This window comes from Tympanuchus pallidicinctus, unplaced genomic scaffold (assembly GCF_026119805.1).
Source record: "Tympanuchus pallidicinctus isolate F22 unplaced genomic scaffold, pur_lepc_1.0 scaffold3, whole genome shotgun sequence".
Lineage (NCBI taxonomy): Eukaryota > Metazoa > Chordata > Aves > Galliformes > Phasianidae > Tympanuchus > Tympanuchus pallidicinctus.
In genome coordinates, this window is record NW_026294747.1 from 69,479,263 (window position 1) to 69,501,932 (window position 22,670).

General features: G+C 39.7%; 1 protein-coding gene across 2 annotated transcripts in view; it reads right to left on the reverse strand.

Annotated features, from left to right (window-relative positions):
• ADARB2 (adenosine deaminase RNA specific B2 (inactive)) overlaps positions 1-22,670 on the reverse strand; it is a 292,099-nt gene that overhangs the window by 96,710 nt on the left and 172,719 nt on the right. Inside the window, exon 2 of one of the 2 annotated variants that reach the window (XM_052696090.1) lies at positions 5,569-5,655. The exons of the other annotated variant lie outside the window; for it this stretch is intronic. Coding sequence (XP_052552050.1) covers positions 5,569-5,655 — 87 coding nt within the window. The remainder of the gene's footprint in view (positions 1-5,568; positions 5,656-22,670) is intronic. 2 annotated transcript variants of the gene reach the window in all.

The window sequence follows — 22,670 nt, forward strand, 5'->3', positions numbered from 1 at the left end:
TTTGTATAGTATCTTTTGCAGCTATTTTTTTTTCCTTTCATAGTCAGAGTACCATAAAGCATCGTTCCTTAATCACTCTCACTAACACTTGATTAACTAAACATATGGGATATAAAATAAACATTACTTGAATTTGGTCCATGAAATTCTATAGTGCAGTGTTCAGCCACCACAGTTCTCTCTGATGTAGTGAAAAAAATGCAGTGATTCAAGTTTAAAACTTGAAGACATCAAGCACGATAAATAGATGGACACAAAGGTGGGTGTGCGTGAAAGTGAAATGTCTGTATTTATGATCTGCTTTTGCCTAGTCACAGTGGCAGAAATCCATGCAAGTGTCCTTACAGCCACTTGGATATCTAGAAACCCTACCCTGAATGACTGGGATGTAGCTGACTTCTTCATAGACTTCAGTGCAAGCTGCAGCAGGCCAGAAGTCAACATGTCACGGAAAACAGAGGCAGCTTCAAAAAGCTTGTAAGCCTGATGGACTTGTGTGATATCTGACAGCAGCTGGACAATGTGAAATTACTTTATACTTTCAGGTATCTTTGAAATAGAAGGTCTTTGAAATGTGCCTTTTATGAGACCTCTGTGTAGTAGACATGGGATTATTTCTCTAATGGTGGCATTCTATTGTGAAAATCAGACAAAGCAGGCAAATGACACCAAACTACATAAGATAAATACTGTAAGCAGATGTAATAGAACAATCACAAGCTATTTTAGAAATGAAGAGCACTAAAAGGAAAGGGGTAAGTCAGAGGATGCACACAGCAAAGATGCAAAACTGTGGATCATTTTCAGCTCTGTTAGCTCTTATCTCCTGTAATATCTTTGCTCTTGAGTTCCCCAAACACATTCTCTACATTTGGAAGAAATGATAATCAAATATGTCTCTCCTATGATGAAAGGTAGGAGAATAATAAAATTGTAAGGCGCCAGAGTTAAGAAAAAGGAGAAAGAAAAATATTACCTTTTTTTTTTTTTTTTGCAACAATTTCTAGTCTATAGTGTAATATTTCTAAAAAAAATTATGAACTGTCATATCTGCTCTGTAACTTTATTCACTGATTTCTGCAGTATCACAAACAAGAGAAGACACTGCAGACTTGTACTGGCTTCAGTAATTGAATGGGAAAGAAGAAAGCAGTTAGTGAAATACATTTATTTATGCACTGTTCCTCAATCTACTGACTGTTCTTTCATGGTTTTCTTTTTTTCCTTTTGGTCATTATGCACAGTAGAGTTAACCTAGAAAGTCTGCATCATCAAGAGCTTTTCAGAACTATAATGCATCACTAATAATGACACTGCCTATGTCTCTGGGTCATAAGGGCTCTGCAGAACTACCCATCCGATACTCCACGCTACATTTGAAGAGATAATATTGTTCCTGTTGAAGGTTATTCTGCTGCCTAGCCAACTTCTAGGGAGGATGGGGAAGGAGAGGTGGTAGATGACATCTTCACTCTGGCTGGCATCTTTCAGATTGAGTCACAAGGGGCAGTACATTATTGAGAAGCTGTGATATTGAAAAAAAAAGACTTTGCAATTTCTATAGTGTAGCAAAATTCTTGATTCAACTGATTTCTCTGATGCAGGAAGTTATTACTGTTATGAATGTTTAGCATTCACAAGGTTGCTACCAGTGCATTTTCCACAATACAGGTAGGACTTAATTTTCATTTTCCATGTTCTGCATTTTAATATCTAGCTCCTGTTTGACCTGCTTACATGCAATATGTTTTTGCTGTTCATCTACATTACATTAACTGTGGAGGTTAAACAGACTGACCTCCGTAATTCCTGACATTCTTGAAATTAAAAATGTTTAAATCAGAAGCAATAGGTATGAACCTGTGAGCCAGAGCCTCATACCTTTGTACAAGGTCAGCTACTACGTCAAAAGCAATGTAGGGCTGCTTTTTCATGCAAGCACATGACATTTTCATACACTTACTGAATTCATAAAAGAGGGTTGGGGACTTTTAGGCTGGGGATTTCTAGGTCTGTATTCTTGATTTTAGAGTAGTAAACTTGTAGCTAACAGCAGGATTCACTCCTTCCTCTCTAATATGCAAGCACACATATTCCATAAAATCCCCATGAAAGAAGTCAGCATGGTAAACTTAAGAAAAACCAACCCTGATCTCGTTGTTGCAGCTGTAGCTCTCCCCAACAGCCCATAAGGCTCAGGCTGCTTAAAACAATATTGCTAGGATTTACTGGCGTGCAGCAGCAATCTGTGAAAGGAAACATTACCAGTGCACAAAAGTACAGGATTTTGTTTAGTTAAACTTGGGACTGAAAAATTTTGGAAGTGCTTGCTATTGCCTTTGGCTGTTCCAGAATGAAGATACTGAACTTTGCCCAAAGTATTAACCGAAGTAAGTGAAATTCATACACCTCTAGCACAGCTCTTAACAATGTGGGAAATTACTCACATGACCTGACTGAGCTTATGCTCATACTCTCATGCACTCTGTCCAAGTTAACAAATGAATATGTGCAGCCAACAATTTGGGCAGCTCTGAGCAGGAACACATGTAAGTACTTGTCTGCCCAAATCAGGACCAATGTTTAGTTTAGCTTAAAGCACGGGAGAGATACAGATCCAGATGGAAGCAATAGATGCAGCTTTCAAAATAAAACCAGGGGGTCTTATTCTCCTTTGTCTGCTGGTGTGAGATAGCTTGGGGCTTTTGTGGGCTTTGGGCTTTTGTTGCTGGAAGAGTTTCTCACTGCATTTTTAGAGACATGGAGCTTGCTGTATCTCAAATGTGCCATCAAAAGCTTTGGGGCCTTATGCTGCCTGAAGATTTGACCAACAGGCTCAAAACTAAACATGCTTCAAAACACTGAATCTTAGGCTGGGAGTCACCACACATGAATTTTGCTGATTCTTAGATCCATATGCTGGGGACCATCATCAGCAGCATCTCTCTGCAGGCCCTGAGAAGAGGTATGTGCACCACATCTATTCATTTGGCACCGCAGCACAATGAGATCCACAGGAATCATACACTCCTGCCAGAGGCAGAGCCCAGATTTGAGAGTGTCTGTGTCAGGTGGTAGTCTGCATTGCTGTGGCATAGTGTGGATGGAACAATTCAAGATCAGGGCAGGCAGAGGTCTGTAGCATCATGAAAGGAAAACAGGCAGTGAACAGGGCATGATTATTTACTGTTTCAATCAGTCCAAGCCCTGGAGACAGGAGATTTGAAGCAACAAAAGGGTGTACTTTTTATAACACAAAAAAATCACTGAACTGCTGCTCCTTGCTGTTGTTGAGACCAGAAGTATCAGCAGGCTCTGGAGAGGACTAGACAGGTCTGTTGGCGAACAAAAAATATGATGATTCAGGTGCAAAGTCTAGCTGAGTAAATTCCTTGCTGAGCACTAAAAAGATAAACTGAGGGGACAATCACCATTTAAGCATCCTTTTTCTCAGTGTATCACTAACAGCAAATGTTGAAGATAGAGTGCAGAGCTACATATCCTATTTCTAACCCTGTTACAATTTTTAAACCCTTAGCTGCCAAACACTAGGAATATATAGGGTTTTCCTTTTCTCTCATGGTCAGTGTAAAGACTGCACTGGATGATGATAGCCTACCCAAAAATACCATTCCAAAATTGCCTAGAGTCTTCAGTACATTTTTCCAGCATTAGTTTATGGGTCATAAACCACATTAGTACTGTCTGTATGCTAATAAACACCAGTTGAAAATGCGCTTGCAGTTAACCTGGTATGGCTCCCCTATTAAAGCAGGTCTAAAGGAATGTGAAACAGAACTTGGAATCCATTTCAGCTAATGGGACTTTGCATACTTATTACTGATACAGCACAGTAAGGGCAGGGATGCTCTTAGAGAATGCACAGTTAGCAAAGATAGCCCAACCACTGCTCTACTTTGCTGGCATTCTCCTACACTTTTGTTAAATTGTTAACACAAAATAAGTTTCTGTTTCTTCAGAGCAAATCACCGAAATGTCTAATTAGTACAGGAGTAGCTGCGTGCTATAGAAATTAATGGGATCTATACCATTATACAAGAAGTGAATGTTTGATCCAAGAGAGGCCTAGGCACAGTTTTCTTGAAAACAGTGAAATTTACTGTTTTTTCAGAAAATATCAAACCCTGTCCATGTGAGCTATTTTATAACCAGCACAGGCACGAAACAGTCTTAGCATTACAGCAGCAATAAGAAAATGGTGTTACAGTGTTTGGCTTGCACAAACTTCCTACATTACCTAAAAATAACTAAGCAGCACTTTTGGGAAACATTACGCAGGAGGTGCCTGCAGAAGCTCATCATGTGCATAATATGTTTCCAGCGTGCACTTCTCATATCTCTTCCTAAAAATGTAGCCTCCCTGGGACCAGTTCTGAAGGATTTTCAAGATTTTTTCACCTTTCCTAAGATATGCAAAAAACTGCCATTCCCTGAGCAGCAGTACAGAGTGATCCTCAGCAGCAGAAATCTGAGGGCTTTGCTCCTTCAAAAGCTATTCCACTTTGTGCTGCATCATGACCAAACAGTGGCAGATTAGCAACAGCAGGGAAAAAAAAAACAACATTCCTCCCACCCACTGCCTTTAATAGGGCAACATATCAGTGTGTGTCTGGCTGGGAAAAGAATCCATCTGGTAGGTGATACTAAGCTCAGAGAGTTGTTCACTTGTTTCAGAAAGCTTCCAACCCCTTTATTTATTTATTTGTGAATGATTCGAGTTATGTTTCAATAAGCAGGGCTGGATAACACATGATAATTGCTTCTGGATGATAAATGGAGGGCTCACTGAGGGCTGTCCAGCCCTAGAAGCACATTCCTGGGCTGGCAGGTGTTTTGAAGACCTCTCATCTCCTCCCAGCTCAGCAGCGCTTCCATCTAGCTCCACAGTCATGGTGCGAGGAATGTCAGTGCTATTTTTTGGGTGTAAGTGCCCCAGAGCTAATTTTGTATCCACAGTGCCCTGTGGCTAATTTTGTGGTTACATCTATGTAACAAACCCCATCATCCTGTCATCCCTTTCTCAAATGAATTTGGCTTCTTTTTTTTTTCTTTCTTCAGGTGGATAGAGAAAAGAATCTTACAAAACCTGCAGCATTTACTTTTGCAAAAGTACTTTGTAATGTGGAAGAATAAACTGGGGGGAAAGACATAGTACAAGCATAGTTTTGGCTTTTGTAGACTGGGTAAGCAAGCAAACAAAATAAAGTAATGGAAGAAGAGAGGAGGTGAGGGAAGGGCAGTAGCTCCACAGTCCTGTGACCCTGAGTATAAACATCTCTTTTTTGTAACTCTTTTCCCTTGTATCTGTGACACACCACTTACATTTCACTATCCCTACCCAGGGAAAAGTGGGAAGGTTGGCTGAGGTTAACATCTCCCTTACTGGAGACCGGAGAATATGTCTGCACTCAGCATCAGAGATCTTTGCATTTTACATGAGGACTGGACTTAGGGCTCTTTGGAAATCTTTCTTTTCACAAATGCCCCAACACTACAGAGCTTTTATTTCTGGACTTTGTTTGCCTATAAAAAAAAGAGGCTGCTTACTTAAATTGTCTTCATCCTCCAAGGTGCTTGAACCAGGACTCAGATACTTGAAGGGTGCTATAAAGGTTGACAGTATGCTTACTTTTTCTAGAAGAAAACAAAATAAAAGACATAAATTCAGCATTTCGTCAATGTACCCTGATCTACTCCACACTTTTATTCAGTTGAAAACATCTTGGTAAGTCCATTTCCTTTCTATTTTGCCCAACTCCACCAAAATCCATGGAATTGTAACACATTCATTACAGTTGGCACTGCAAATCCCAAATACAGATCTCTACTGACTTTTGTATATCATCATAGAGTCATTAAGTTGGAAAGACCATTAAGATCATAGAGTCTGACCATCAATCCATGCCTGACTGCTCTAGACCATGTCCCTTCCTGCCATATCTACCCTTCTCATGAACCTCTCCAGGGATGGTGACTTCACCACCTTCCTGGGCAGCCTGTTCCAATACTTCACCACACTTTCTGAGAAAATTTTTTTCCTAATATCCAACTTGAATCTCCCCGGTACAACAAAGCCATAAACTCTTGTCCAGTCACTGGTTGTCTAGGAAAACAGGCCGATCTCAACTTTTTAGGTGGTGCTTCTGGTTGTGCTTCCTAGCAATGTATCTCAAGTGATGCCTTCCTGCAGACCAGACCCTGGCCAGGAAGGAGCTGGGGATGTGGGAGGTGTGAATAAGGGTTGGGAAAGGGGCAGGAAGGTGGGAGCTGGAGGTAGGCAGCTCTGAGAGTCAGGAACTCTGCTGAGTGAGACCATAAGCTCACCCACTCTTGTTTCCCTTGACTGACAGAGTTTGAACCAGAGAGAATGGACACAAGAGATGGCACAAGGACCACAATGGATTCTAATTCTTCTAGAATTTGTTGATTTTGTATTTGAAAAACTTTTTATGGTGTGACACAGGAAACTATTGTCCAAACTACAAGAATCTTGTTTGACATCCTTATTCACGTTCAATTTAACCGTATTTTTTTTTTTAATCTGCATTTTTTGTTTATGCTGATGATAGTAGGTGTATTTCCCCTGTCTTGGACAATATTTATCTGCTTAAAAAGTCTTAGTGAGGGGAAGAGGATTTAATTTTTTTTAATTTAAGAATGTCTTCTGTCAAGTCAGCCAGGACAAATTATTTGCACTGGAAACTTTCTTCGTCATTGAGAAAGTATTTCTTTGAATTTCACTGAATTACGTTTTGTCTAATATGTTCTTTTCTCAGGCAGCCACTGATCTGGAAGGCTTTCTGGCTGAAGAGCTCTCAAACATTTTCTATTTCAGCAATACATCCGTTAGTTTTTCAGCTTGGTTATTCCTACATTTGCAATTAATCCTTGCTCTTGTTAAAGACTGTTATCAGAATCCATAAAAAAATTACTGCAGATGTTTGCCCTTAGCTAGGAAATATTACAACTCTATTATGAGGAAGCACAGAAAAAACTGACTGTTCTTTGTTAAGTAAATACAATAAGCAGAATACAAGATTGCCTGAAGAAAACCTTTTTCTGTCCAGAAACCTTTCAGCTCAGACTAATATATAATTAGAGCACAAATTAGCCTCCTTGAATTGCAATTTCATTAAGAGATTGTAATGATGTCAGAACTGAAAGAATGAAGCTATTTATGAATGCTTTAGCCAAAAGATTTTCCTAAGTGAATACTTTGACACTTTTTGCTAAGGCTTTGCTCCTTGAGAAATGCAGTATCTCTGTAAGATGCTGTCTCTGTGCATGTTAGACTGTTGAGTTGTGATCAGGATTAAGGCTGTTATTCTCTCCATAACTTCTTAACCAGTTTCTGTCATTGAAATGAGAAGAACATATGTAATCTTTGATAAGAAGAACACTTCACATAAACTTAGGATCAGAGCAGTCCCTAACTTCAGCATCAGCAGTGACTGTCTTGGATATCAAAATGCAATGAACTGAAGTGTACTCCTCCTGTGCCTGACTGCTTGTGGATGTGAGACATTGACTCTCAAGACACTGGATGGTACACACAAACTTAAAGCTCCTCCACTGAGAAAATACTCTCATTTCTCATAGAGAGATGATCCATTAAGCAATGAGAACAGGAGTTTCTTAATGAGGTTGCTAATATCTACCAAAAATCAATCAAAAAGTAGAACTGTAAAATTTTATCATAGAATCATAGAATGGCTTGTATTGGAAGAGGCCTTTATGATCATCTGCCTCCAACTGTGGAGCTGCCATGTGCATGGTTGCCACCCACAAGATCAGGCTTCCCGAGGCTCCACACAGCCTGGCCCCCAGCACCTCTAGAGATGGGGCATCCACTACTTCTCTGGGCAGCCTGTTCCAGGGCATCACCACCCTCTAGCAAAAACATATAATCTAAATATCCCCTCTTTCAGTTTAAAATTGTTTTGTACCATACCATTATTGCATATCTTTCACCAGCCATGAAGTAGACCAGTTTTACAGTATGACTATAAACCCTATCAAATTATTTTCCCTTTTGTTTTGGGAGGCCTTTTAGCCACCTTAAGCTTTTGTTGTTTCTGCTTAGCACCTGTCCCCAAAGACTTTGTTTGTGCCTTCACTTTCCGTGGCAGAGATCTCAGATAGCAAAATTTACTGCGCTCCTAGAGCAGCAATGGATGGGTTCACATCAACCAAACTCAGGCAGGCTCTAATAACAAGATATCTTTCAATCAATACAGACAATAAAAATTAGCAATTAATATTTCAATCCATTGGTTGAACAATGGAAGATTTAGTGTGCGTCTGGAAGGAGGAGGAGGAGGAGAAAAACCTCAGTATGCACACAGCAAAGGTGAATTATGGAGCCTGTGGAGGTGGGGAAGATAGATGACAGGATAATTAGAAGTAGGTGTTTACAGGGAATCAATCTGGCTAGATATATACCACAATGATGGTGTACTTCCATCTTTTGCATGTTATTGCCTATTACCATATATGCACTACAGAACACTGCTTTAGCTTTATTGTCATTGGTGAAATTTGGTGTTATCTTTGTTTAACATTTTAGAACAATATTAACTGAATTGTGTATTCACCCTTTACACAAGTTTGTATATATTTTAAAGTGCATCACTATTAGTCTTTGCCAATTGGATGAAATATTATGAATAAAATTAAAGGATATCTTTCTTTGGACACAAAAGTGTCACAGGAGTTCCTCAGATAAATATCTTTAAATTAAGACTCCTTTTTTTTTCTTATTTTCCTCCTATGATTTTTTTTTTTTTTTTTTTTCCCAAAAGGAAGCAAAACAAAATGTAAAGGCCCAAATTTAAAGGCCCAAATTTCAAGCTGTGATTTTTACTTATAACTGTAAACATTCTTTGTATTTGTCAAAGGAAGTTTTTCAAAGGTCAGGAGAGAGGTAAACAAGACATTTCAAACACTCTTTTCTCCAGAAAAACAGAATATATAAGTCTACATTTATGAGAAGCTATACAAGGAGACATTACTGATTGCATTATAATTGTACCAACAGCCTCCAATGGCAGGAAGGAGCTATTTCCTGGCCTACAAAGGCACATATAATTCTGTATTTACAATGGAAATTGAGAGACAAAAAGCAGGTAGTATTGGGATTTATTTCTAGCCATGCTGGAATGCTAACACAGGACAGTAATGCCATATTTTGTAGCATATTCATGATAAAAACATCCTTGCAAGTGATGCCAACTGGAACTCAAAATCAAAATCACCATTACTCCATATGAGAAGCCCATTATAGGAAGAAACATCACTCTCCACTGTTTTGGGACAGAAAAGGATTTGAATTCAATCTTCTTCAGTATGTATTTTCCAACACTGGTAAATGCTTACTTAAAAAATTAAAATAAACACAGTTTTGACAGTAGCTATGTCATGTAATCATATAAACAAATTAAAACATCAGCCAATATTTTTTGGACAAGAGAAAACAATTTCATCTGAATGGTTCAGCAAAGCTTGGCATACTAAGCAGCCAAGTTTCCACTAAAATCCGCTCTTACTGTAAAGCAGCTCCTGCCCTGTGGTTGCAGTTAGAAGGCTGGTCATAGGTTCTCTAAATACACATTTGTTGTACAGACAAGAATACACAAATACAGCTATAAACAGCTTTTGTGCCCTTCGTACCTATCAGCGTTTACAGTGCATCAGACAATACAACTTGATCATCACACATACTGAGGTTCTTTCACTCTCAATCACATGAATAAAAGCAATGGGAATAGCAGGAGTTCAACACTTTTAAAAATCAGTCCGTATACATGTTGGACAAATTGTTTGGCTTTAAGAAGAGCAGACCGACTGGGGTCATAACAGCAGTCTTCCAAGTCATAAAAAGCTGCTTCACAGAAGAATGGAATGGACTGCATTCCATGTGCATTAACACAACTAGAAGTAATGGACTTAAATTGCACCAAGGAGAATTCACTTTAGACATTAAAAACCTTTGTAACAGCAAGGACAGTGCAGCAGTGGAATAGGCAGTCTAGAGGGGATGTTGAGGAGCTGTTATTGCAGAAGGGCTGAAGGAAGATGGTTGGCACCTGCTGGGTGTTGTCCTTGGGCTGATATCATCTTTACAGTCTCTCCTATCCCTTTGGTCCCCAGTGGAAAGACTTGTCCTGGCTTTTTCAAAAAGCAAGTTTTAGTTCAAATTTGGAAAAGTGAGTGGTATGTGTTAATATTAGCTAATCACTGAGCAGAAGTATGTGGCATGCTCTTTTGCTTGGCAGCTAATGAGCACTATTAATAATTGTGTTTTAAAATGCAACTTCTGAACACGAGAAGGATTTGACAGATGGCTAGCAGTTGTTTGCCAGATCAGTGTTAGCAATGTTTTGTGAATTAGTTTAATTCTCATATTTTAATTGATTACCATAAGCTTCTTTATTTGTCAGAGGTTTCTTTAATAGCGTTATTCTAAAAACACAATGTGGATATTATAAACCAGTCCTAAATAATTCATTTGGTTTTTATGGAGTATGAAATTACCAAGGACAGGTCAAGGGTCAACTCTGATGTAATAATGCAGAACTTATTAGAAAAAGCTCATTTGATTTCTCTAAAGTGGCATCTGCAGCTATTCAAACAGTTGCATTTTTACAGGCACGTTAGCCTTGCTTTATTTTGAAAGGAGAGAAATAGGGAGGGAAGAGAGCCTGCACATCAGGAGATGGTTTTCTGCCTTCTTGATATCCTAGGCAGTTGGGCTGACGGTGATTGACAGCAAATGGGATTTCTTTACAGAGAAGAAGAATGTGATAAATTTTGTGGGAAAAATAACGACATCTTTAAGCCACAGCACTTACAGAGAGAGGCTCACAGCCTCCTAAATTATGGCTTGTACAGCCACCATGCTGCATCATTTAGTTTAAGCAGCCAGTTTCCAGATAGGGATTTACTTTCTTGATGTCAAAACCAACCTGTACAGATGAATTTGAGAAACAGCCATCCAGACAGGAATTACTGAGTGTGAAGAGCTGTAACATCATTGCCCAAGTACTTTTGGCTGAACAGACAAGTGGGAAGGGTCTTTGTGATGCAAATGACCACAGTGGTGCCAGAGCGACTGGGATGACCATCTCAGTCCATCTCCTCTATTTGTGGTGAAATTTTAAATGTAGATGCTTTACATTCTTTCAAGTGGTTCATGTTTCTTAACAGACATGGCAGCAAACTTGGCATGGTAGTGTCAACTTTGGCATGGTTGTGTCAGTTTTGGCATGACTGTGTGCCAGGAGTTCGTTATGGGTGCAGGAGTTCATTTTGGTGCCTTACATTGCACCAGATGAATTCAAGCCTGCATTTATCTGCAAGAGGCTCGTAGCACGTGCCAATTCCTCCTTGGTTTGCTTTTTGTTCTTATTCCTACAGAAGGAGGATTGCAGGTGAGGTCTTGCTGGCATTGTGGGCTCTTGAGAGCCATCAGGTAAAACAGCTGGAGCACTGCACTGCATCCAACTGAGCAGCCCAAAGGTAAAAAAAAAAAAAAAAAAAAAGAAGAAAAGCCTGTGTACTGAAGGATAGAAATGGGTTAAATAGTGTGGGACTGTTCCCATCTGCAGCTATGCTGCTTGGGGTCCCTGAGAGTGTGGCCTCTGAGGTGGACAGTTACTAACGATTTATTTTTTATAACTAGTTTTCAATCCAAGGCATTTGCTGCGATATCCCATAGTAGCCCACATGGGAACAGGAAGGAAAGCTTTTCTTCAAGGCAGCAGAGGAATGTGCTGAGAAAAAAATCTGGCTGAATGGGATTTTTGTCTGGAACATTTTTCTTAAAATAGGAAGGCAAGGAAATATTCAAATTAAGTCTAATTTTTTAAAAGAAAAAAGAGGTATTAAACATTATGCCTTTTGTTTTATACTTTTCATCAGAGAACTGAAATGAAGACGTGAGAAACCAGAACACTTTTTTTTTTTCCTTTCCTTTCTTTTCTTTTCTTTTTTTTTTTTTTTTTTCTGCCTGAAAATCAAAGAGAAGGGAAAAACAGGGAACATTGGGATAGTCAGTGTTTCAGGGTAAGGCTGGTGGCTGCAGGAGGCTGGCTGCTTTTTGAGTTAAAAGAGAGAGGTGTGAACCCAGAGCCATGGAGGCTTCCTCTGAAGTGGAGCAACAAGCTGCTAAGTATGATACACACTCACACACAGAAAACACCTGCACCTGTGCTTCCCCTAGAAGCCAATCATGACCTGCCAAGAGCAGGGATCTGCCCTAAATAGATTTACTTCCTGCCTTCATTATTAATTTATCTAGTTCTTGAAGCAGGAAATATATCTCTGCTCTATCAATATTCAAAATGGGGTCCTCATTCAATACAAGAGCTCTGAAACACCAGTATGTTAAATGATATCAATGTAGGGCATTACAGTATTTCGCGGAACACCAATTGTGAAGCATCTGGGCTCAGAGTGTTGGTAACAGAACAAATCCTCCTATCTCCACGCTTCCTATTCTAACTGCTTGTTGACCTACCATTTCTATCCTTGAAAAGCTTTGGGGGAAGCTATGAGAGATTATTTGCTGGTGATGACTCAGCCCCTAACACAGTTCATGTCCCATGCTCTGGCCACTCAGTTCCACACATTCCAGCAGTGCCTCTGCATACGGCCTTTCTCACTTATTCTGAGGTCAAAATAATTTCTGTCTATCACTTTGGAAGCAGAAAGAGTCATCAACAAATGTGGAACTGTGATTTGTATGGATCCATAGAATACAGCTTGTGATATAGGATCTATGCTCTGGCACGTGTTTAATTGATCACAATATGGGCCTTAGCCAGTATTTGCAGTATTTAGGGCATTATTTCTTTGCACAGTAGCTTGTCTTGCAGCTCTCTGTCCCGCTTTCTCAGGATGAAAATGATAGGATTTAGGTGCAGTTTCACCACATAAATGTAAATAAGCATTTGAGCAGACAAATCTCAGTGACTATACTTCAGCATTCCTTAACAGCCCAATTCCTTTACAATGGAAGACCATTTACAGAATGAAATACTTTGTGTGGTGATATATTAGTTTCTTATTACTTCTTGTAAAGAGCACAGTAAGTAAAAACACAAGGTGGTTGATGGATTTTATATAAGAAAGGCAGCGTGTATGTGTGTTGTTCTCTATTAGATTCCCCAAAAGACAATCTGAAATCTCATTCAGCCTTGTAAAGTTAGATCTAAAATTGTTTAATTTTGTTTCAGGAGTGTTCTCTCTTGATGCCTTGCTTGAGGATACACAGAGATAAAAACTCTTGAGTTATTATCAGTTTAGGTGAATCTCCGTCTGTGTGTGGAATGTGCTATATTAGGTATTTTCTAAGCAATCTGACTGTGGCTTGAAGATGGCAGTTTAAAATCACATCTTCCCAAGTTTCTTATGCTGTCTGAACATCCATTTTGGAAATACTTTTATTTTGCCCTCCATAAGCTGCAACAGGCTTTTTCCCCACATTTTTTCTTGGATGTCATCACTTTAGAAAACAGGAGAAGCGCAAGAGAGGATGACTGTATAAAGCCACCAATGCTCAGCTCTTTGTGCCGATGTCCTGCAATGGACAGCATAAAAATGCCCATTGGATTTATTAGACACATAATAAAACTGCATAATTGACATTACCTCTGACTATGTGATTGTATGCCAGCTGCATATCAAATAGTACTAACAAAAAGCAAAAGTACTTTTTCAGTCATGTGGGAAACTAATTTGGCTGGAATTAAAATGAGTGGGATAATTTCTCTAATTTCTTATGTCTACATACAAGTGTTCATTACTTAAGGATTCGTGGCTAAACTTGGATAGAAAACTATATGAAGTGCAGTTTGGCTTATGGGATGTTTATTCATCAGTAATTTAAATACTTCTGTCTCTTCTACATCTGCAATAACACATGTTTAATGTGAATTCTGCTCTGATTTATCCTTTATAATATGAGGTAGTCTTCTGTCAATCAATATGTTAGCGGGCAGAAAATTAACGGTACTGCTATTAGAATTTAGAGATGCTATTACTGAGAAACGTGCACATACTGAGAGCCAACAATTCTTTCCAGGTACTATAAGAGGACTGAACTTTACAGAGGTTTCTCAGGCAAGATGTTACAGATAAAAGTCATGTCTGCTAATTTAGCCAGTTATTTAAGCATTTAAAAATTTAAATTCCCATTTGATCCTGTGGGAGCTGAGACAGATAGAAAGAGTAGGGGGCTGCCCCAGGGCTGTCCCAGGTGTTGCTGATATTACAGTGCCATTTACTACAACACAGCTGCTCCATTTTCACCTTTTAAAGCATGAGGCTTAAATATTTATTGAGCTTTCCATCACAGCTGGCAGAATCTGAAAGTTTCAGGTTCATCGTTATTTGATTAGTATTTCTTCTTACCATTTTAATCTTTCTTGAATCAGAACACAAGTTACTTCAAATTTGTCCTTCAATTAAGAGTTGTGACAAAGGAAAAGTTGGCTAAAGCTTTACAAAGGAAGCTAAGTTTTCAGAGTGATGCAAAGGAAACTTGACACCTGACTCCCATCAACAATAATAATGGGGGCTATGCATCTAACTCTTTCTGCATTGTGCTGACATTGTACCCTTGAATGTTAGTACAGTCTAATAATTCTCCAAAGATGAGGCAGCTTATTTTCTCTGCCATTGCTGCTTTGTTGGCATTTTTATGGCATTCCCAGAAGTACTACCTGTCAGAGTTAGTACTTCCAAGGATGGCATTGCTTTGGGGTGATTGAGGATTGATGTAATTAAAGAGAAGGCAGTCTACTGTTTGCCCGTGGGTGTTTTATATCAAGCATTTCAGTGCACAGCTACGATTGATGATTTAAATGATGGCAAAGTTGGACTGCTCTGTATGTACAACAGTGGCTTGAGCCAGGGGTTCAGAGATATGGAAGTCTTGTATTTTAGACTTCTCAGAATTCTGAGAATGCTGTAGAAAAGGAGTTTTCTAGGAAAAATGCAGCCTCCTTACATACAATTTAATATAATCACTGAAAATGTCCAAAAGTCTAGTCACAGAAAGGAACTAGTGCTAGTCACAGCCAGGGACAAGAAAGATTGCTATTTGGGAATTATTTAGAGAGGAAAATGGAAAAAACAGTATACAATATTATACCACTGAATGCATCAATTCAGTATGGACTTCTTGTCTTCTATAGTGGGCTTATCCAGTTAAGTTTACAACACTTCTGTACATAACAACATATGGAGCTGTAGGCTTTCTTTATAGTCAATGAAGACTTAGTTAACACAGCCTATGACATTAGACATTTTCCTAAAGAAAGTATGTGTAAGTCCTGTTTTGTGACTTGAACCTGTTGAGAGCTATGTGAAATATTAGACATCATTATCTACTCATCTACTCCTTTATAAACTGGTGAAGTGCTAAAATCGCACAGCAAAGCTGCTCTTTCACTGTGCAGAAAGTCTGGTAAGGACAGTCTGGGAGCATAAAAGAGCTCTTTGTGCAGAAAGAAGCAGCAGCTTATTCTTCTCTTCCCTTCTGTAATGTCCATAAACTCCAATTACATTTATAACTTTGCATTAAATTAAATATGTTATTTTACACAAGCACTTAAGAAGCCTACTAACTATCCAATAACAGTTTTCTTTATTCCCTTGTTAGCAGCCGCCATGGTGGCAGGACTCACACAAGAGCAGAAGTGATTTAGAGCATTGATTTGCAGTTGGCACAGCCCTTTGTTCTCAAAAAGAAGTGATTAGCTTAGCAGGAAAGTGCCATTTACTTTTTATCACATTTCTTCTCTGCTCATCTCCCTTCAGTGGCTGCCAAAAGGAACAGCACAGAACTGTAACCTTCTGAGCACGTTGCTTACTGTCTTCAAATCCAAATTCTGCAATTCTGAAGACTGGTATTACTGGATGGCGCTGCAGCATCGATACATAAGCTAGGGTTGCTGCTTTGACATGCTGTAAATAGGTCCCAGCGAGCTCTTTCAGGCTGTTTCAACACAAGATAAACCCTGACTATGACAATACTGAATGTGACAAATAGTCCCACCTAAACCAGGATTTTTGGTGTTATTATTATTTTTTTCCTACCATTTACTGGGAAATCTGATAGGACACTGAGGTGAAAAGTCTAGCTGGGAAGATTTCTCCTGAGTATGTCACTTTTACTTCATGGACTGACCCTAGGTCTTGCCTTTTAACACACAACTTTTGAGGCCTGCATATACACTTCTGCACCTCTGATCTTCTGTGTATTGAAGCTGCTGGGAAAACTCCTGATTCACCAGTTAAAAGTAAAGATTTTTGGCAGCACAGAATGACTAGCAGCTGCAATAAAAAACAGTGGGAGTCATTGAATTAGCAATTATTTTCCCTTGAAGATCAATTCATAACAGAAGTTCAGTTTGCTTTGGATAAGACTCCATAATTTCATGGGTCAGATCCTCAGCTGGAGTGAATTTGTGTAGCTTTATTGAAGTTCACAAGCACACCTGATGTTGTATCAGCTTAGGTCAGAGGAATAACACTGATTCAAATCAGTTAAGAATCTGATCTGATAAACTTATCAATGCTATTCAGTCTTGTTAGTTTGCCACAATTCTGATGCAACCTGGTCAAAAGTCCCATGAATTCAAAGCTGCTCAGCAGTGTTAAATATTTCCAAGTCTGTCTTTACTGAAAAATAAGAAGAAAAAATAGGAGTGGGCGGGAGGCTGAAAACAATGGCTCAGAGTTATTTCTGGAAACAAGGATGAAAAGATGAATAAGGGAGAGAGAATTTCCTTCCTACTTTTAGCTGAAATTACTCTTAATAGTATTAATCCTTTTGGACTCTTTACAGTCAACAGAGATGAAGAGGCTAATCCCTGATTCTTCTACACTAGAGCCTCCATTAGTTCAACTAAATAGCTGGTACAGAACCAGAGAGAAAGAAGTACATCAACATTTACCTTCCCTTCTCCTTTGATCTCAGCAAGAGATTATAAAACAGCTCCCAAGCTCTCTTCTTCCATTTTACAATGCAAAAGAAATCCGAAACCTTCTTCCCCATGGCACAAGAAATCCTGGTGAGGAGAGGACTCCTTTACTAGAAAATGTATATAGCTCACACTCTTCAAATGTATCTAATTCCATTAGTTATGTGAATTCAGATCTTTTTTCTCTCTTACAAGCCATCTTTCACTCTTTCCACAACAACAAAGAAAATCCTCTTTTCTGGTAAAGCTGAAGTTTTTTTGAACTGTATTAATTCAAAAGACCAGACTATCTGACAGAGCTAACAAGCTCCTTACTAACTACGGATACACTGTTAGGAGAACGTGATGCCTACAGTCCTCTCCTAAATGACCAGAAAATAAAAGCTACCTCTTTATAGAAATTAAACTGCTGCAGAAGTGGGTTTACTCACAGTCAGCAGCACCTTATTCATTTAGTCCTATACCTGTTTTGATCTGCAAACTCTAATTAACATGACTTGAATTTTAGAGTCATAGAATCATAATCATCAAGGTTGGAAAAGACCACTAAGAACATCTGGTCCAAATGTAAGCCCTTCATCACCATACTACTAACCATGTCCCTCAGCTCCACACTTACCCTTTTCTTGAAAACCAGGAATGATGACCCGAGCACCTCCCTGGGCAGCCCATTCCAGTACCTGACCATTCTTTCTGAGAAGGAATTTTTCTTGATATATAACGTGAACCCTTCCTGGCACAACTAAAAGCCATTACCTTTCATCTTATCACTGTAACCTGGGAGAAGAGGCCAATCCCCACTTTGCTAAAACCTCTGTTCAGGTAGTTGCAGAGAGTGGTAAGATCTTCCCTGAGCCTCGTTTTCCCGAGACTGAACAATCCTTTGCTCTTTTACTCCTTGAAAGATATTAGCACTCCTAGGGCAAGAACTGACTTCCCTGGGGCAGAGACTGACATGGGACCCGTTTTGGGGAGGCCCCATGGGGCTGGAGAGGTCAGAGAGGCTCCTTGGTGCCCTCAGTCCTGATAAATCAGCAAACTTTATAACACTGTTTGTCTATCTGCACACAAAATTTCTCTTCTGAGTAAAATTTAATGCTCCTCTCTCAGTATTTAACCTTTAAATTAGACCAATGATTATTCAATGTAGTTTAAATAATAACAAATGCTTAACAGTAATCCTGCTCTTCCACACTGCCAATTATGTCAGGCATTAATCCATCTAAAGTACCAGTTTTTGCAGTAAACAGATGCTTAGCAACCATTCTTGCCATGGCCTTGCTTGGCTTCCAAACCTGTAGACTGAAATATGCCAGGTTCTTACACACAGCAAAGACACTGTGAGGCATCATTGTGTGGCTTTTCCTATGGCCACTTCCAGCAGAGTATGCGTATATCTCATCAACATCAAGCACAGCCTCACTGCTGATAGCTGACAGCAGTACTCTGCACCAAACATCTGTGAGTAGTCACTGCTGGTCACTTCACCATGTGCAGATGGCTTCTTTGTCATGCCATCAAATGCAAAATTATTTAGCAAAATAATTATTACACTCTTCATTCTTCAAAGCAAGAATCAAATGGTGCACTGATTTGATCAGTTTTGAAGTATTCTTGATCAGATCCTTAATCCTGAATATGGCAATGTATTCAAAGTTACTGGGATCATATCTGTAGTGGCTTGGCTAAAGACCAGGATGCTGAAACTGTATTTATTAACTTTTCCAAGCTTGGGACTATTGAGAATGTGCAGGATCATTTCTGCTGATAAAGTTGAAACACCTTGGCCTTGACTGAGCTTCAAGGGATAGGTTTGTTAATATATACGTTAACAAAAGAGAATGGGAGGAAGAGGAATAAGGTAGCAAACTGTCTACAGAAGTACCCACACAGTAAATCTCCAGTGGACAGAGTTTTAGGTAAGAAAGTCCATCAAGCTGGTTTCTCCTAATCTGATTCTAGACATTATAGATGATTTTCAGAAAAAATCTAAAATTGTCTAATGCTGATGACTTAAATGCAAACAATCCTATCATTCATTTACTCAGCTCAGAGGGACAAAACTTTGGAGCTGTCTGTAACCACTGCTGCTTCCAGAAATGACTTACTAGCAAAAAATGAACTTGTCCAATTCAAAAGGAAATAGGGAACAAAACGATATCTTTCCCAAAAAGGGATGAGAACATAAAGTCGTGTTCCATGTGGCCCTGACACTGTAAGGTGATTCAGGCTGTAGACCAAAGCCTGTGTCACTGATACATATAGAACTTGGAATCTGTCTGCTTCATATCTACTGTTGAGAGAGTGATTTGTACATGGTAATTTGCTCTGCGGTTTTAAGATTTTTTCCTGTTTGTATCAGAATTTGATTATTCCAGATATATTTGTCAGTAGCATTTGTTCAGAAGCACTTTGTAAACATATTTCAACCCATGCAAACTATTTGTTTTGACTGTTCACTACTCATGCTGTGTAACCAGCCACCTAAGGCAAACTGCAGCTTTCCATTGCTTTTGCAGATGACTGATCTCTGGAGTCCCCTGAATTGTTTGCAGATCTCTACTATAATCTATCTTCAGTCACCCAATAAGGTTACCAAAAGCTATTTCTCAGACATGTAACAGGGGTCACTCTCTGTTGACTCTAACAGATAAGCTTACTGTCCTGGCAGCAACGAAAAGAAATGATGGAGTGCACTAGCATATGCACAAAGTAAGTTGAAGAATGGATGTTTTTATGATTCTTTATTATCCGTATATTTATAATGTAAAACACATTTCCAGAAATCTCTGTAAAATATAATAAAAATACAAATGCTGCCTTGCAGAGTTCATTATGGAAAATAAGTACAATAAATCTCCTAATATAAATGTATTAATTTTCATGTTCTGTTCATGACACCACCTATCTCTAACCTTGCTTATGAAGAGATCTGGAGATCTAGACAGCATGGCTACATCCCCAGTTTGAATCCATTGCTAAGTTATGTTAGTATGGTTTTTACCATGTAATAAGAAGTGAATTTTCTGCTCTTGATAATGGCTGCAGACCTGCTTTCTTAGTGAATATAACCAGACAACCTCTCGAGACCAAACGATAACAAATCCTTTGATTACATGAGTCTTTCTTCTGGTCAGATTGGCGCTTAGTACAGCAGTGGCAGAAGCTAGGTAAGATGAGCCTTGCCCTGACTGACCTGACTTGTAATAACTACCAGTTCCTGGTTGTTCAAAGAAGACTGGTGGATTGGTACAGAAGTAACACTGCATTCATCTCAGGGTCCTCTCTGGAACCCAGATGCTCTTTCTATGGTTAGTTGGGCATTTAGGAATGAATTTGCAGAAGAAATCTGACTGCTAATGATGTATCTGCCAGCAAAGACGCAGCAGTGTTCAGAGTGCTATGGAACAGGGTCCTTGAATGTGTGTTATTCACTGTAGCTCCATGTATTGTCTGTCTTGGGCAGAAGGGACCACAAAATAGTAGAGTTCTCTATTCTTGATGAAGTCAGGAGGGGTACAGGCAAATCTGCTACTTTGGACTTCCGGAGGTTTCTCTTGTTTCTCAAGAAGAAAGCCTTAAAGGCGCAGGAGCAGGCTATCCCCCTGCTCTGTAACATGAGGAAACAGAGAATAAGACTGACATGGATGAACAAGGAGCATTTCCTGAGGCTCCAGGAGAAAAGGAGAGCCTGCCTCCTGTGGAAGAAGGGATGGGCAACTTGGAGAGAGTACAAAGAAGTTCCCACAGTTCAGGTGGAAACAGAAACCTGCTACTTCACCTGGACTGTCACAAGTCCATGCAGCCAGATGGGATACACCCATGGGTGCTGAGGGAGCCAGTGAAGGTGATAGCCAAACTGCTTTCCACCAACTATCAGCATTCCATGTCAGCCAGAGAGCTCCCAGAAGATTGGAGGCTCGCCAATATGACTCCCATCTACAGCAAGCATTGTAAAGAGAATCTGGGAAACTACAGGCCTGTAAGTCTGAGATCAGTGCCAGAAAAGATTATGGAGCAGAACATCTTTACCAAGATCACATGGTATGTGTGGGAAAACTGGAGGATCAGGCTCAGTCAGCATGGGTTCATGAAAGGCAGGTCCTGCTTGACCAACCTGATCTCCTTCAATGATTGAGTAACACACCTGGTGGGTGAGGGAAAAGCTGTTGATGTAGTCTGCTTAGACTTTAGCAAAGGCTTTGACGCTGTCTCCCACAGAATTCTCCTAGAGAAGCTGGCAGCCTGTGGCTAGGACAGATGTACTCTTTGCTAGGTAAAGAACTGGCTCGACATCTGGACTGAGAGTGGTGGTAAACGGAGTCACATCCAGCTGGCACAAGTGGTGTTCTCCAGGGGTCAATATTGCGGCCAATCCTGTTTAATGTTTTTATTGATGGCCTGGACAAAGAGATTGAGTGCAGCTTCAGTAATTTTGCAGACAGTAAGCTGAGAGGAAGTGTTGATCCGCTTGGGATTAGGAAGGCCCTACAGACAATGGGATGAAGTTCAACAAGACCAAGATCTGGGTTCTACACTTTGGCCACAGCAACCCCAGGCAATGCTACAGGCCTGGGGCAGAGTGGCTGGGAAGACTGTGTGGAAGGAATGGACTTGGAAATGCTGGTCAATGCTCAGCTGAACATGAGCCAGCAGCATGCCCAGGTGATCAAGAAGGCTGATGGCATCCTAGCTTTTATCAGAAATAGCATTGCCAGGAGCAGCAGGGAAGTGATTGTCTTTCTGTACTCAGCACTGGTGAGGCTGCACCTCAAGTACGATGTTCAGTTTTGGGTCTTAGTGATTCTTTGATTCTATGATTATCTCAGTGAAGTCCCAGACACCACTTGGGGTTGTGTTTGTTTCTGATAACAAACTTGTTTCTTGTTAGAAACATATTACGGATCAGAATATTTTACACGTCCAGACAGAGACTGTATCTAGCTAGAAAATTCCAGGCTCTTGAAAGTGATAACTTCTGACTCAGGGTGTGCATAACCCCAAATGCCTTCTTGTGTCTCCTTGTGGTAACACTCATCATTACATGTGGCATAATTAGAAGAAAATAAAGATATCTAACTTAAAATAGGTAACATGTATTTTTAAGTGCAGAGGAAGGTCATTTGGCACTGTTATTTTAAGAACTGTGCTGACAGAGGTTTTTGTGTAACATTCTAATTTCAATGCTACTATCTATAGCCCTTTGTGTAGATTTGTCCTTTCAGTGTGCACTGTTGTCAATGAAAAGGTACTGTAAGCTGGTTTCAAGGTGTGACTCAGAAAAACCTGGCAAAAGGCCACTCTGAGATTTTCAAAGCCATGCTGCACACCTTCAGTTTTACTGGGTCTTCTATGTATGCTTCTGCAGCTTGAAAAATCTCTTCCATAAGCTGCTTCCTGTCTGCAAACAGGAGTGAAGGTTATCCAAAGTGATTTTATCACATGGCCAAAAGGATTATCTGTCAACTCTTGCAGAAAGTCCTAGAGCTCTGTTATAGATAACGTGTATGAGAGAATGTATGTTTACATAACCTTCACATACATAAAGATATGTACTTATAGGAACCCTTCTCCAGGTACAGTCACCTAATTTGTACATTATGGCTACCAAACACCTAAACACACACAGGAACCATATATGCCTCAGAGTTTTTGTTATCT